The 17,240-nt window shown below is 47.5% G+C and overlaps 1 protein-coding gene and 1 non-coding gene across 3 annotated transcripts in view; both read left to right on the top strand.

Annotated features, from left to right (window-relative positions):
• Positions 1–17,240, top strand: part of CHD4 (chromodomain helicase DNA binding protein 4) — a 497,532-nt gene that overhangs the window by 361,425 nt on the left and 118,867 nt on the right. For both annotated transcript variants that reach the window (XM_069650684.1, XM_069650685.1), the window contains exons 29-34: positions 9,562–9,695; positions 9,984–10,128; positions 10,213–10,375; positions 14,113–14,219; positions 14,302–14,416; positions 16,320–16,385. In XM_069650684.1, the coding sequence (XP_069506785.1) occupies positions 9,562–9,695; positions 9,984–10,128; positions 10,213–10,375; positions 14,113–14,219; positions 14,302–14,416; positions 16,320–16,385 (730 nt within the window). The remainder of the gene's footprint in view (positions 1–9,561; positions 9,696–9,983; positions 10,129–10,212; positions 10,376–14,112; positions 14,220–14,301; positions 14,417–16,319; positions 16,386–17,240) is intronic.
• LOC138581618 (small Cajal body-specific RNA 11) lies at positions 16,041–16,177 on the top strand. Its single transcript, XR_011304680.1, has one exon. It is a non-coding gene; the product is annotated as a small Cajal body-specific RNA 11 (non-coding RNA).

The raw sequence follows: 17,240 nt of genomic DNA, 5'->3' as shown, positions 1-17,240 counted from the left end.
ATGCAATACTCTGTGGTTACCACTGGATGTCGGACTATATGCCCAGCATGTGAATCTAAGCAGATACAATGATCAGAAATGCTATTACGGTGAGTAATGCTTGTCTTATATATCACTAGTACACTTTGTAGATTCTGAGGTTTGTAGAAACGAAAGGTTAAAGTAAGGAAAAGGGTTAAACAGTTTCTCAAAGCATGTGACCACTTTAAATCTTCCAATGAAGTCTAGTTAAAAGCCTTTCCCAGCAATATTAGTTTAAAACCAATGTATCACCTATGAGGGACAGGAAGTAGCAAAGTCAAATGGAATAGTCTGCAGGGAGCTAGGACAGTCAATTGGAACAAAGTCTAAGGAACTGAGGCACTTCTTAGATAGTAAGTCTTGTACAAAGTTAGTTTGTTGAAAAATCACTGCAGGGTCACAGGCTGTTAACTTGTGAAGAGTAGAGCTGATATCAACTCAAGCAAAGCAGCTACTGTAAGTCTCAACTGAAGAGCAAGCTACAGACGCTGAGGTAAGTACCCCAAGTTAGAACAGTAGCTTTTTGTTAGAAGAGGAGTGGTCCAGCTGGCTTTTGTCTGGTTGCAGCGGTGCAGATCCTGTGTTCCTGTTCCTCAGTCGTTGGGACAAGAGGGAGGACGTCTGGGGACTCCTGCAGCAGCAATTCGGAGGTCGGCGGCAGCTATGAGGGTCTTTTCAGAACGGCAGCACTTTGTGGTTTCAGTGCCTGGTTAACAGCACCACCGTGGATCTTGGATACCTGTTGGGCTCCAGCTTTGGTCGTTCTGCTTCTGGAGGGTCCTGGGGAGACTCGAGGAGCTTCTGGCCGGATCACAGACGGTGCACTCTACTACGGATTGCTCGACCCCTGGGACTATGTTCCTGCAGCAGCAAATAAGTGCAGTCTGTCTGGGAAGGTGTTCCAGTGAAGTTCGTCTTGGGGTTAGTTGGTCCCACTAACCCAAGGGAAGAAGTCGTCCCTTTCAGAGCTTTTCTTGTCGATCTGAAAAATGAGTTCCAGCACAGCAGCAGGGCTTCACCGAACAGTTCAACGGTCCAGGTGGATGCAGCAAGCTTTGTTCACGGTTTCTTCGTCTGGTTATTCTTCCAAGTGGTCGACTGTCTTCAGTTCCAAAACCTTCGCCTTTTAAGCAGGTTTCTCCCATTCATGCCCAGCCTAGCTGTTAATCGCACAGCAGGGTGGCTGTCCTGCAACACACAATGGTAGGAAAAGGTAAACCACTGCCACCAGCCATTAATTGTAGAAACGGTGACATAAACATGTTAGATGAGAAACTAGACAAAGGGGATACCAAGTAACCCCTCCAGCACCCTATTGTAAGATGGTGTGTGCTGGATCTAGAAAGTTACAACATGAAAGTCAATTTCACTTCACTTCACTGCGCTTGGAAACAGTAGTTTAACCAAGAGAAGGTAATTAAACCTTTGGGAAATCTGAAAGATGAATCTTCGTATGGCATACACAACCGTGAGCCCATGCAATTCTCGAGAAAACCAAGCCTCATCCAATAGGCAACTAGATACAAATACCAATAAAAACCAACAACCTTGTTTATGCTCCGGAACAAAGAAATAACTAGATCTAACAAAAGTAACTCGATGCCCGACACTAGCTAGCTGGAATACGAGGGGCTGCATGCACCTGCTGAGTAATGGCAAAAACCAATTGGAAACATTTGACAGAATTACATTGCAAGAAACGTGGTTAACAAACTCCGTCTTGGAATGACCATGACATAATATTGCATGTCGCCAAACGCGCCAGCAAGGGCAGACCAACGCGTGGTCTACCGATGGCTACCAAAACTAGGTATAAATCTGTACTACAGTTTTGGTAGCACGTTGAGCAGCCAAGCTTATCTTGAGGGGAAATGTGAACAGTAATGATGTTACAGAGGTCTACAATCACAGGTGTTCAAATAAACTTACACTCAAGGTTTCTTGAATAAACACTTATTAATTTATCAGTCAGTTATAAAACATTCACTAAAAGGAGGCAATTGGATAGTAACACACAAGTATACTTCAATACTGTACACTCTTAAGCTTCTGAATCAGATAAGGCACTTTTGGGATGGCCCACAGTCGCAACCCCTAATAACAGTAAACTTTAGTAACAAGGGTGCTGGGGACATGAATAGCTTACTGTTGGCATTCAGAGTACTTTTCAAGAGGAGTAAAAGGCAAAGGTTATTAGAATATGAAAGGTTACAATTTGTTGTGCAAATATTTTGGGTTCACCAGAAGAGTCAATTCAATAGGCTAGGCTAAAGTCAATGGGCTAAAGTCTTGGGTAGGATAAAGCAGTTCTGGTAAGTAAATGGAAAAGTCTCTACAAAGGTTCTTGGAAGTAGTTTGTAGCAAGAAGAATCAAAGGTTCGGTCACAAGCTGATTACGCATGCGAGCTGCAAGTTTCAAGCACTTTCACCGCGAGAGGTAAGTACTCTGGTTTTACAGTACCTTACAAATTAAGAGAAATAGGTAGCTGATGACTTCTGTTCCTGTCAGTTCCTGCAGATCTCGCTGTTCCTGGGCCTCCGTCGTGGGGACAAGAGGGAAGACGTCTGACTCCTGCACTGGGACAGTCAAAAGCTTGCAACTGGCAATCTTCAATTCCGGTTTCTGTAAGTAAAGCACACAACCTGGTGTCTCTCTCTGGTTCCAAGGTTTCCTGCAGCAAATCGGAGGAAAGTCACCCAGCTCCAACGTTGTGTTGATTGGTCCCACCAACTCAAAGGGAAACGTCATCCTTGCAGGGGCTTCTCGGTTGATGCGAACTTGGCAATTCGGACCTGCAGCATGGCTTCACTGGGAAAACCAACTGTCCAGGAGCTGCAGCAGCAGCCGTCCTCTTCAAGCTAGTCTTCGGTTCTTTCGTTCCAGTGGTCGACTCTGCCTTCCAAGCCAAGAGACTTGCCTTTTATCCAGTTTCCTCCCATTCATTCCAGCGTAGCTGCCACTCGCCTAGCAGGGTGGCTGTCCTTGCCGGACAGTCAGCCAGCCCATCACGCCAGAGTGCATTTGGGTCTCCTAGGACACTAAGCAGAGGGAGTTTCGGGCACCTCCCTTACTTCCTGCACATCCCAGCCACTCGGGCACCAGAGGCGGTCATCACTCCTGAAGCTCGGCGAAGGAACAAAGGGACCAAACCTGGTTTGGCGCGCAGAGACCAACTCTAGAAGGACCTTTCCAAAAAGAAATGGTGAAAAAAGACCGGGATTTGTTTAAACAAAGGGGGCTCAGACGCCATCTTGAAAAACATGTCTCCCGCGATTTAACACTACCGCTGTTCGCGGTTGGGTAGAATCATTGTACTTTGTTGTAAAACCACTGCCACTAGCCATTTTGAGAGGAAAGGGTAGCATTTGACTGCTACATGAGCGTGACACAGGGGATCCTAAGTAGCCCCTTCAGCGCTCTACTGTAAGATGGGGTGTGCTGGGTGTAGGGATTTGAAGACTAGTAATGTCAATTTCACTTTACATTCTCTGGGAAACAGTAGTTTATCCCAGAGAAGGTATTTAAACCTTGGGACAGCCTAAAAGGCTTCCCTGTGTCACTAGTCTGAGGGTGCTGTGTGACTCAAATGAAAAGATGATGCTTACGGAGTTGTCTAAAACTCCATAATCAAAGAACACAAGAGTAAAACCCATTCAAAATACATGAGTGGGTAAAAAAGGCTCACTCTCTCCAGGTAAAAATCAAGTCCTCAAAATTCAGCGAAGTTGCTGGAGGTCTCTAAGGTGAAGGGAATTGGCACATTCTTAAGAATTCTTCCTAACAGCTCTCGAGCTTTGACTGCATTTTTGCTTTTTGGAAGAGTTTTGCTCTATTTTTCGGTCAATCGAGCACCTGTGCTCCATTGATCTACCTTCCGGTTAACAGGGACCAGTTTTTCGGATTCTTCAGCACCCCTCAAGGGTGAATTTCATTGAGTTTCTTTGTGGAGGCTTCTACACCACGTGGATCATGGCGGACGGGAAGGATTTCCCTCTTTTCAAACTTTGTACCGACTGCAGCAGAATGTTTATATGGACGATAAACATTCCCAGTTCTTCTACTGCCAGCACCCAACGCACAAGGAGGATTGTACGTTTGGCCGTAAACTCTCGAAGTGCACATTGAAGGATCGGTGTAAGCGGCTGGAGAAGTGGCTGCAGGCCAAGGCCTCTGCCCCGGGTGCGTCCAAAGGGCATGCCTCTCCTGGGTCCGGGAAAGCAGAGCAGGCTTCAAAGTCCTTTGAGGGCACCCCTACCACTGGGGTCCAACCAAAGGCCAAGCACCGACACTCTGCTACCGCTGGGAGGGCTGTTGCATCGGGCTCCTCGGCAGCCAGGGTGCGTCAGATGTCTCCAGTTAAGTCACCAGTCAACGCTGAGGATCTTTGTCCAAGAGGCAGTCTGACCATCCGGGCAAACTCAAGATGGCCCAGGAGAAGTCCAAAGCCAGCTTGCTCTTGACGGAGAAGGCCAAAGGGGGGGACCCGAGGCTCCAACCCACCCCCTAGGAGAAGGCCAAGCAGGACAAGGCGTTGGGGATGACCACGAAGACCAAGCAGGACAAGGGACCAGTTCTGACCGTGAAGGCCCAGGTACACCTGACGAAGGCTCTGCCTTCCATCAAGGTGGTGGCTTCCCTTTCGAAGGTTGCAGAGGAGGACCCGCAGGGTGCACTTCCGAAGGCAAGTCTTTTTTTTTTTCCTCTTCTCCCCCCCATTGAGAAGTCCCCAGAGAAGATGCCAGTCATCTCCCCGAGACCATCCCCTATGGGCGCGAAGAAAGGGGGGAGTAGGGGAGAGGCATGGCGGTCCCCCAGGGCGCGGATATCTCCTCGGAGTGGCTTGTCTACCTTTGGACAGTCCAGGAGGGTAATGGCGACGAGGGAAATGTCGTTTGCACCCTCCGTCGAGGAAGGCGATGGAGAGCCTCAGAACGACGAGGCCCTTGGCTCTCTTCCTGCGGCCCAGCTTTCTATTTGCCCTACGCCTCAGCTGCCCCCTAGAGACCACTCAGTGGACGGTCTCTACTCTGCATACACTGGTATCTGAGATACAGAAGAGGATGCCGACTACCCCGCCCGCGGCTCCAGTGACGGCCGATCCTCAACGGATGGAACTGCCGGCCAAGAAGAGGAAGAGGCACCCACTGCCTCATTGACACCCTTCGCCACCCTCTCCTCACCCGAGTGATGAGGCTGATCCTGACACAGCGACTGGTATGGACAATGGTGGGATGGGGGACCTCCCGTCGCCTCCACCCAGATCCTCCTCGCCGGACGAGATAGGCTCGTTCCATGCAATGATCTCCAGAGCTTCGAAGCTCTTCCAGCTCGCGCCAGAGGAGGAGGGGGGCTTCTTATACTAGTGAGGCGAAGAGAAAGACAATCCTTTGTCCCACTCTCAGATGACATTTGGGACAAAGGCCTGTCGCTCATGAAGAACCATTCTATGGCCCCAGCGACGAGGGACCGCCTAGAGAAAAAACACAGGGTGCCAGACACTGCCCCCAAGTTCTTGTGGTCTCAACTTTCACCAGAGACTGGTCTCTGATGCGGTCAAGAAGTCAGGTGCTTAATCTTTGGCAGAGTCCACCCATCCTGACGGCAAGGGGGGAGAAGGCGTATTAGATGGAACTAGTTTACTCTGCAGCAACGACCATCCAGGCCGCCAACGCCCTCGCTATCGGTAGTGCTCTATGACCGGGATTTGTGGTTCAAGCTCACACCTCTGCTGGACTTCATCCCTGACGACAAGAGGCCAGAGGCATTGGAGATTCTGCAAGAGGGCGAGGTGGCGTCAGACCATGCAATCATGGTGGCGGCCCATCTGCGACTCCAAGGGATCCACGTCTACCCTTGGACTGGCTCATTTGGGAGCCAGGAGCATCGCCTTTGACCGTACAGCGAGGACTATCCGCCTACTGACAGATCTTGGGTTATCTGTGAATTTTGCAAAGTCCTGCTTGACTGCTTCTGGGATCCCGGCTCAACAGTGTCACGCCTAGCCTCACTGAGGAGAGAGTGGCGGCCATCCTGGGTAAGGTGCAACGGCTGCTCGTTCTGAAGATCGCCACGGTGAGGGTCATCAAGTCTGTGCTCGGCATGTCGTCATGAATTTATCTCGTCTGACTGTGCAGGCTATGGATGCGTTCACTGCAGGAGTTCCTCGACGCACATTGGATTCAGGTGTCCGGAAGCTTCCAGGACAAGATCGCTCTCGATGAGGGGGTCTGTCGGGTGATGTGATGGGGCGTGCACTCATCTGACCGGAGGCACGGATTTCAAGGCCCCACCACACCAGGAGACGAGTGACGGACGCCTCCCTGGTAGGATGGGGAGCCCATACCGGAAGTCTTCAGGCTTGAGGCCTGTGGCTGTCAGAGGAGAATATATTTCACATCAGCGTTCTGTAGCTACGGACAGCGTTTTGGGTCCTCAAATCGTTCCTGCCATCCCTGAAGGGCAAGATGGTGCGTGTCTTCAGACTATACCACCACAATGTTTTACATCAGACTGCAGGGGGTCACCAGGACCCCAGTGCTCTCCAAAGAAGTGCTGGACTTATGGCATTGGGCCATCGCTCAAGGGATGTTCCTCATCCCGTTTAATCTGGCAGGAGTCCTGAACAGTCGCCGACTCTCTGAGCAGGGATTTCACTCGTGCCACGAGTAGGAGCTTCAGCAGGACCTAGTGTAGAACCTGTTCCGCAAAATTGGGCAATCCCCAGAGCGACTTGTTTGCGATGGCGACCAACACCAAGTGCCTGGGATTTGCCACCAGGTTTCCCCAGCAGGGGAGCATGGGGGACACGTTATCGTTCCCTTGGGAAGGCCACTTTCTGTATGCTTTACCTCCGTTGCTTTCGAGTGATCAGTCAACTAAAACTGTGCCGCTGCTGGATGATCCTCGTCGCACCGGCGTGGCCGAGGCAGATATGTGCCTCAGACCTTCTCAGCATGTCAGGTGCCATCCTTCACCACGAGCCAGGGTCCCTGAACCTGAAGGCCTGGCTCCTGCAGCGCCAGAATTCGGTGGCTACAATCACCCGGCGAACTGCAAGGAAGTTCTCGCCATGACTAGAGCATAGTCTACTTTGAAATGCTACGGACTCGAGTGGAAGAAATTTGCTACTTTGTGCCATTCCCAGAAGATTGACCCACTGAGGGTCAAGGCCCCTCAGGTACTTCCATATTTGCTGTTGGCCAAAACTGGGCTGGCCCACGCCTCCAATGTTCATCTGGCAGCTATGTCCCACTACACCAGATCCCCAGGACGACCATCCTTGTGGTCGCACTGATTGATCAAGGCATTCGTCAAGGGACTAGTCCGTTCGTTCCCGCCAGTGAAGGCTCCGGCCCCGGCGTGGGAGCCCAATGTGGTGCTTACTAGGCTCATGGGACCTCCGTTCGAGCCTATGCATTCTGCACCACTCAAGTTTTTGTCAAACAGCTTTTCTCGTGGCCGTCCCCTCTGCATGACGAGTAGGGCCCTCTCCTGTAAACCACCTTACTTAACTTTCCACAAGACAAGGCTGCTGCAGACGCACCCCTCCTTCATGCCCTAGGTGCCGTCAGACTTTCATCTAAACGAGCCCTTGGTGTTACCTCTGTTTTATTCCGACTTCTTCGTCGCCGGCTGAAAGGACTTTGCACTCGATGGATGTGGCTAGAGTGCTGAAGTTTTATGTGGCCCGCTCAAATTTTCTAGAAAACCCCTCAGCTCTTTGTACTTTGGTCCTGAGAGCCATGGGAAGGTCCTGTCCAAGGCTTCCATTTCCAGGTGGCTCTCCGGCTGTATCACTCACTGTCACTGGTTGGCAAACCAACCACTGCCTGGCCGTTTGAGCCCATTCTATGAGAGCGATTGCTGCTACAACGGCATTCCTATCTGGTATGCCCCTGTTGGACATCTGCAGGGCTGCTAAGTGGCGGTCGACTCACACCTTCATGAGATTCACCTGCGTCAACAGGGATTCCAGGGAGGAGGCCGGAGTTGGCCAAACAGCGCTGCGCCACCTGTTCGCTTGAAGGTGAGCAGGCAAGAGATTGCTTCTGTTGAGCCTTGCCACCTTCTGTGGTTGTGCATGTGTGGGCAGCTATGTATTCTTTATTCATGAGCATGTGAATCCATGCCAAACCCCATGCTGGGGAAGAAACAAGTCAATTACCTTTTTAACTGTTCTCCAACATGGGTCTGGCATGGATTAACATGCGAACCCTCCCGACTGCCCCTCTGCGGCTCTTCTCTTGGTCCTACTGCTACTTTACGTGCTACCAAATCTGAAGTTGGCTGCCAGAAGAGGGGATTGGGGTAGAGGGTAGTCATTGGCTGGGGGCAGTATGACCCAGAGCTCAGTGATTAGTTAGGAGAAAGACAGTTTAGAAACTAAACAGACTTTTTCTTTTACCAAGGATTCCCAGCCTGACGTGGAATATTCATGAGCATGTGAATCCATGCTGGAGAACAGTTACAGGGAAGTAGCTTGTTCCATCCGCAACCACTGGGCATCTCTCACCGGAACAAAGGGCGGAAGATCGAGCCTTCGGCGACTCAAACCAACCTCCCCAACACAATCCATACCGACATCTGGCAAAACCTTGAGCTGGGGGAGGGGGATAGCATCATGTGCCTGTTGTGCAACCACAGACCCCCTCCCTATGTCCCCTCGATAGGATAACATTGGGAGCCAGTCCCTTTTGTTTTCTGTGTCCTCACCTTTCATCGTCGAACCTGGGGCTGGTATCCTGCTGTTGGGTTAGCCTTTGGTCTGGAAGAAAGGAGAGAACATGCCTATCCTTGGGTAAATAGTTAACATTTTAAAATAGTTTGAAACGTATCACCTCAACAAGGCCATTGCATTTTTTTTAACGAGAACTCCTACTTGTGAGAAACATTGTGTTGGACCCCCATGACTGTTGGATTTGACTTGGAATATGGTACTTGTGACTGGGTCCCATCATTTTATTGCATCTACAGTACTTGCCTGCCTTGCTTGATTAATTTGATCATGTCTATTATGTGAACTTAATGTTGATTGTATATATTTGTATTGTAGAATATTGTTATAATTAGGATATTACTACCTGCTAGTTTAATTTTTTTCAGTGTTCTAAATGCTTATTTATAACCGTCTAAATTGAATTTGGTAGTGCTCTCAATGAGCGAGGGCCTCTGTCCCCACCCAATCTCCTAAAACTATTCTGACTGCTTATCCACTTACCTTAATTGGGTTTTGGCTAATCTCTCAGAGCTCCCGGTTCATCTCTAGGATGGTCTCTAGAATCTGTCCTCCAGGCAAGGTTCTAGAAATTCATCGCAACACTCTCAACCTCTATTAAGCCCAATCCTTTCTCTGTGCATTGCAACAAATGTCTCCAACCCATTCCTCTCATCAACTTGATAGCCCGCTGACACCCTTCTTCCCCTTATGTATTGACAACCTACTGAAGCATTGATGGTCTAGAACCCTCCTCTGTTTAATGGTGTATTCCTTTGGTATGATTGCCACACTACTATAATACTAGAGCATTTTTCTCTCCTAGGTACTTGGATTTAATGCCCGCCAGCGCAAAGCCTTCCTCAATGCCATCATGCGGTATGGCATGCCACCTCAGGATGCTTTTACCACCCAGTGGCTTGTTCGGGACCTCCGTGGCAAATCTGAGAAAGAATTTAAGTGAGTGAGGGCTCCTTTTCGAAGCTATACAGTGGTATGTGGAGAGGGGGTTAAAAACGACTTGATGTGAGGTTAGTTTCTTATGGAGTGCATTTCTGATCTTTTCTAACCTTGTCCTGACATGCGGGTTGAATACTCTTAGTATTGCCTTTCTTGCAGTTCTGCAGGACAGTTACTGAGACTGATGGTGATACTGTGAATGTTGTTGGCAAGTCTTGTGTGAGAAATGCAGGGTGTGTAATGTTTGCGACAATGCATTAACCTCTGTCTCGCAATCCCTCACATCAGAGCATATGTGTCCCTCTTCATGCGTCACCTTTGTGAACCAGGAGCGGATGGTGCGGAAACCTTTGCAGATGGTGTCCCCCGCGAGGGATTGTCCCGCCAGCATGTCCTCACAAGGATTGGAGTGATGTCTCTCATTCGGAAAAAGGTGCATAAGGAGTTTTGTGTTGAGAAAGTAGCCTAATTTTAATGCCTGTCCTTTATCAGTTTAACCTTTTACCCTCTGTTGCAGGTCCAAGAGTTTGAGCATGTAAACGGCCGATGGAGCATGCCAGAGCTGGCTGAAGCAGAGGAGAGTAAGAAAGCGGTACACCCAGACTCTCCTTCACCAAAAACTCCAACACCTTCCACCCCTGGTGACACGCAGCCCAACACACCTGCTCCCAATGTCCCTGGTGAGTTACTGCACTAGATCCCACTGCCTTGGCCCTCTTGCCCTCTGTGAAGTAGGTTCTTGTTGAGATTCTGCTGTACCTCCCCATTTTCCTTGCAATACAGAGTACGAATTCAGTTAGATATGTTATTAGGAGTTATACCATGCAACCATTTGCATGGTCTCCAGACACTAACGTATATGGAAGAGTGTGGGTGTGTTTGGTTTGTGGGAGGAAAGGGTAAGGCAATATTGCAGTGCTTTGTGTTGAGGCTGCATACCCTGACGGTGTCCAGTCAACTCGTCGAAAAAAAACTGGTCGACTGCAATTTGGTCGACGCAATTTGGTCAAACCATTTCGTCAAAATTTTTTTTATTTATATATTTATTTTTGGGTTTTCGTTTTGTTAAAAAATGGGTTTTTAGAGAAAAAAAGGGGGTTGGGGGGGGGACCCCCCCCAAAAAAAAAGGGTTAAAATAGAAAAAAAAAAAAATTCGAGAAAATGGTTTTCGACCAATTTGATTCGACCATTTGTCTGGTCGACCAATTTTTTTCGACAAATTCACTGGCAACCTACCCTGACCACTTGTATGCATGTAAGCTTTCTAGGTGATTGTAGTTTGTCATGTCAGAAGTTTGGAGCAAGGTTATTTTTTCTTTTTTTTAAGCTCTGTGCAAGTGGGTGGTGTTGGCAATGTTTGTATGCAGTACCGTCTGGGAACACTACAAACCACTCCGACTACAGGTATAGGAAACCCAACCTTTGGTATAAGCTTGTACTACACAGTTTTGGTAGCGTGTTGAACAGCCTGGCTGATCTCAAGAGGGGTCAATGTGAGCTGTAGTGGAGTTAGAGATTTACAGTTACAAGTATTCAAAATCTCCTAACTCAACGTTTCTTGAATAAACAATTATTAATTTATCAGTCAGAATAAGCCTTATTCAGAAGGGAGCAATATAACAGTAACACTCAAATACACTTCATGAAATGCACACTCTTAATATATCTAAATCAGTAGACCCCCCTCCCCCCCTCTTTGGGATGACCCACAGACACTACCTACACCCTCAGGGGACTTCAATTGCTAGGATCCTAGGGACGTTAATATATCACTGTTGCATTTAGAGTCATTTAGTAATAAGTCAAGGAAAAGATTATTTAGAAAATACAAGAGACCACAAATATTCTTAAGCAGGCAAATACTTTTAGATCCCCCAATAAGAGTCATTCAGTGAAAAGAGGCTAAGCCAAAACCAATAGGCAAAAGTCTATATGAGCTGAAGCACTTCTTTGTAGGTAAGTAGAAAGTCTTTGGACAGTGTTTTAGAAGTCTTTGAAGAAAAGAATCAAATGTTGGGCCACCAGCTGATTAGACTTGTGAGTTGTAGAAGATACAAGCAACTCTACAGTAAGAGGTAAGTTCTCAAACTTTACAGTACCTTTAGAATGAAGAAAAGTGCAGCAGATGACTTCTGTTCCTGTGCAGATCTCACTGTTCCTGGGCCTCAGCCGTGGGGACATGGAGGACTTCTGGAGACTCCTGCACTGCAATGGGACGGTCACCGCTTGCAACCGGCAATCTTTAATTCAGTGGCTAAGAGTTTCAGCTCCTCATGTCTACCACAAATAGCATCACTGCAGTACATCATTCTAATAGCTCCATGGTGGCCGGCCAGGCCATGGTTTTCGGAGCTGGTCAGCCTCAGAGATGCCTCAGATTCACCTCCCGACGGGCCCAGCACATCTGACGCAACAGGGAGGGGCAGGGTCATCCACAGCACAGAAACTAGCCCTTACAGCGTGGTACCTGAGCAGGTAACGCTGCAGCACCTCAGCCTTTCTTAAGCTAATCTGGAAATCATTCAGGGCGCAAGGCTAGCAGGGCCCAGTGTAAAAGTAAATGGACCAGATTCTGCCACTGGGCAGACTCCAAGGAACTCAATCCCCTGGTGTGCATGTTGGATGAAGTGCTCTCCTTCTCGGCGCACTTCACCCATTCTAGCATACAGGTTGACACTTGCTGTACATACCTCGCAGCCATTGGAGCTTACAGTAACTTTGCGGAGAGGAATCATTTGACTGGGCTCGCAAGGCTGGACCCATCCGTCAAAAGGCTGCACCCGGTGTGGGACCTCAACATAGGCTTGGGCGCCCTGGCGCACAAACCATTTGAGCCAATGGCATCCGCGGACATCGGGCTGGTCACCATCAAGACGGCCTTACTAGTCTGCCTCGTCTCGTAGTAAGCGAAATCCAGGCGTTGGTCGCTTTGGAACCATATACTACCTTTCACAAGGACAAAGTAGTCCTGTAGACTCATCCAGCATTTCTGCCCAAGGTGCTGTCTGCTTTCCACTTGACATAGGAAATAGTCCTTTGTATGTTTTTTGCCGATCCCAAGGACGAAGCAGAGTGCTGCACTGCCTGGATGTCGGGCGTGCCCTGAAATTTTACTTGGACAGGACCAAGGGCTTCCGCAAATCGGATGCCCTGTTCATCACTTTCGGAGGCTTAAAACCAGGCTATCGGGCCTCCAAGGCTTCCATATCCCTCGTGATGGTCTCGGCCATCAAAGCGTACGAGACCCAGCACAAGCTGCTTCCGACCAACATGCACACCCACTGAGTCGGGGCCAAGGCCACGGCCATTGCATTCCAGCGCCATGTCTCTTGGCAAGTCATCAGCAGGGCGGCCACTTGGGCCACCCCCTCGGCTTTCTAGAAGCATTACTGTTTGGAAGCCGGCTCTAGATCGGATGTGGTTCTCGGGGAACCTATTTTCTTAAGGAGGGTCTCCTCTCCACCCTGGGGCTACATTCAGTTATAATCGCCCATGCAGTATGTAGGAAAGCGGATGGGACGCAAGAGTAATTATAAGTTACTCACCGTAGTTACTCTTAATCGTTAGTTCCCTTTCCTCCATACATCTCACCAACCAATACTGGTGTCATTAGGCAATGTTAAATCGATTGTCGACGCATCAATGTGGATTGAGGTGTGGCGCGGGAGGGCGGAGTCAGGGCAGCGCATGCTCCCTGGGCAGCACCCCCACGTGCCTCTAAATTTAAAGGGGACGTTTTTTTTCCTGGTGAAAAAGGTTCAGTCTCCTGTCCCTTTGGAAGGGACGCCCATGCAGTATGGTGGATAGGGGACTAAGTCGCTATGGTGAGTAACTTATCATTTCTCCAGCATGGGACAGGCATAGATTCACATGCAAACCCTCCCTCCTGCCCTTCTATGGCACTTCTTGATTCATACTGCCACTTAACGTGCTCGACCAAATTGGAAGATGGTCACCAGGGGTAGACCTTAGGGAGCCTGTCATCGGATGGGGGCAGTATGTCCCAGGGGACAGCGATTTGTATAGAGGACCAGCCGTTTTCACGCTAAAGCAAAACTGCTTTTCTTTTTAACTGAGTATTCCCAGCCTGACAGGGAATATTCATGAGCATGTGAATCCATTCCAGACCTATGCTGGAGAACACGAGTTACAGGTGAGTAACTTGTTCCTTACATTTCTTAGACTCTCATTTCAGAAATTGATAGAAATGCTGTTTTTATGCAAATTTTATGTCTTGGGCACAACACTGTTTGCTGACATTAAAAATAATGTACCAGATTGCTAATCAAATAAGGTTGTTTGCCAATTAAAGTGTTGATTATAACTGATAGCAGAGATTGGTAATCTATGTATGCCTTGCACATGATTCTATGACCTGTTTCATGCCAATGGTTACATGTACAATGTTTTATTGTAGAGGATGGCATCAAGGTAGAAGATGGAGTAGTGAAGGAGAAAGCGGAGAGTCCCGCTATTCTAGCAGAGGCTGAGAAGGAAGCAAAGCCTCCTGGTGAGACGATAGAGGTAAGCACGTTTGTTTCCTAGTCCAGCCTACACCCAAAGGTACAACTTGTCTCACCATGACTTCTCTGATCTGTCTTTGTAGGACCCGGCCGCTACAGAAGACCTTAAGTCTCCACCTATCAAGACCGAAGTAGAGGAGAAAAAGGAAGAGGTGGAGCAGAAGAGCGAAGCAGAACCTATGGAGGTTGAGACCAAAGGTACAAGGCTGGCGGCTGTTAGACTAGCTGGAGTTGATGGATGCAAAAAATAGTTAGTCAAGCCCAGCCAGTGAGGCCATGCCACTTTTATTTACAAAAACATCAAATAAAACGAGGAGAGCTGTAAGTCGAATAAGAAAGTAAAAAAAAATCATACTTTTTAAGACATCAGTTAAAATCGTTCAATATAAATTAAACAGATTACATGATTACATATAGATACTGAACATAATAGAACCAAAGAGCAAAATGTAATATTTGTCAGAACACATAAAAGTAGTAGCATAAACATTGACATTGTTGCATCAACATAGAAACAGAACTTCAGAACAATGTGCCATTTTATGGTTGAGTTCATTGGCACTCTGTCTGATTCAAGTTAGTCAGTGTTTCTTCTAATTTAAACAAGTATCTACTCAATGCCAGTATAAGCCGTGTGCTGTCGCCTCTCATAGCTCTTTCCCAGAATGATTGAAGTGCAACAAATATAAGATCTGGGTGAGAGTCGCCCATAAACTGCACTCTATTTTCAAATGGATGGGCAATACACAAGTAAATGGTTTGTTTAATCTTGAGGGGGACAAGACAAAATAGACATGAGCCAGTTTTCCATTCTAACAATGGACATTTGTAGTACACACGCTCTAAGGTCGGTATTTGGTTTAGTTTAAACCTCATGTAAAAATGACGGACCCTGGGACAAGGACATTTAAGCATATACAAAGGACGAATGGCTCTTTTGCTTTGCAATGTGGCATAGTCCTTGTAGGTCTTATGTGTAGTTCGAATCAATGGTTAGGATCCAATCCATTTCGTACAATTTGAGTTTGACATTTGGGAGACCCAGCATGAAGTCATCAGACGACGAGTTTATATTTGCAAGAATGTGCTGCATTTGGTTAACAAATCAAACAAGTGAAGGTACCACTTTTTAAAATATATTCTCATCAAAGATACATATTTTGGAAAGGCACAGAAGGTATTGATTTTGTGACAAAGTGCTTTTAGAATTAAGAAGTCTTCTCTCAAGCTCCATTAACGCAAAATGTTGCATTGTAGCTTTCTTTAGCTGTAGACTGACCTTATGATCTGCACCATAGTTTCTTTGCTAAATTACTGCTTTTTGTTTACGACTCCTTTGGACAAGGTACATTTTGCCTTTTGCTGATCAAGGCTTTGGGCTGAACCAAGAAGTGAATGGCTCAAATCAGATAAATGCAAGTCTAGGGCAAAGTTGCTGGTCCAGAGATCCTGTCCGTTGCATTAAATGGGTCCCTTGCCCTATATGCAGGGGATCAAAATAAATGTGCCGGAGCTAAAAGCAGCACTTGTGTATGAGCCATCAACTGATAAGGAGGAGCTAGCACAAATAATTCCCTGAATTGAACTACTGTCCCTTCAACTATAACTTTTTGAACATTTATATATGACCCATTGTACTTCAAATGTCTCTTAGAAGTGTCCCGATACTCATATATGCACATTCCATACACAGTTAATGTCCAAAGGTTTGTGTGGCACCAGTTGGCCTGGGGAGTCAAACCACTGCTTTGGCCAAGCTTTTTAGGTTGGACCTAAATATTTCACAGCAGTTTCAATCCATGCTTCTAGAAAGGTGTTGGGTGTGTCTGATCTGTGTCCCGTTGCCTTCTCACCCCAGACATGGTGGGTAGAGCCAGCAGACAGACAGAGAGAAACACTGTCTCTTTTGGAGGGGTACACAGAGCTGTGAGTATACTCTTAAAGGCAAGACAGAACATGCAGTCTGAGCAGGCCACATAATGGTTGAAGTGTTCGTACATATGGCTTCCTATAGCAGGGTGCATTGCACACCTCTCTGGGGTGCAATTATTTTCACTGTGTGATCTCTGGCATTGAACTTGCCATCTTTCTCTACCTACAGCTGAAGTGGAAAAGACAGACGAGAAGGCTGCCCAGGTTCCCATTGTAATACCAGATGACAGAAAAGGTGAGTACCCTGTCGCTTTATTAAAATGCTAGGGTTGTGTGTGCACTGTCTTTTGAGGGCAGGTTGTATTTGAGTGTTCCTGTAGTGTAAATGAGCATTGTACTTGTTCAAAGGCAGATGGCAATTGTTAGGCAAGATTGTATGTAGTAACCCTGTGGGAGACTAGACTTGTCCTCTTGGCAATACATAACCATCTATTGGTATAAGTCTGTACTACACAAGTTGGTAGAGTGACTGAGCAGCCAGACTTATCTCGAGGGTTAATTGTGAGCTGTAGAGATGCAACATAGAGATTCACAGTGACAAGTATTCAAATAAAACTTGTACTCAAGGTTTCATATTAAAATAATTATTTATTTCCGTTTTTTAAAATAAGCCTTCTTTAGAAAGGGCAATTGGCAACAATAATATACACCACCCTGAGGTCACTTCAATTGCTAGGGCACTGTGGACATAGATATATCACTTTAACACTTAAATGTAATACTGTGATTGTGGAAAAAGGAAAAGGGTTAGCCCTGATTGGGTGCCTGCTAAATGTTTGTGGTACACTGCTTTATTTTGGAGCTGGATTCGTCTCGGCCACTCGGAGTTTCAGCGTCCTCAACTCTCAATTCCACCGGTGCACGTGGTGCAGCCGCACCTGCCTGTCTTGTGGCAGGAGGTAGAACTCATGTTGGCGAAGGGGGCGATGGAACCAGTCCCAGTGTTGGAATGGGGCCAAGGGTTGTACTCTTGGTATTTTGTCATCAAAAAGCCCAATGCAAAGTGGAGGCCTATTCTAGATCTTCGGCTGTTGAACAAGAATCTGAAACGCCTGAAGTTCAAGATGCTTACGCTGCAGGATGTGATCCG

The sequence above is a fragment of the Ambystoma mexicanum genome, chromosome 3p (assembly GCF_040938575.1).
Source record: "Ambystoma mexicanum isolate Mex_15411 chromosome 3p, UKY_AmexF1_1, whole genome shotgun sequence".
In the NCBI taxonomy this organism is placed as follows: Eukaryota; Metazoa; Chordata; class Amphibia; order Caudata; family Ambystomatidae; genus Ambystoma; species Ambystoma mexicanum.
Note: the sequence above shows the minus strand (reverse complement) of the source record. Positions and strands in the feature narration are given on the sequence as shown.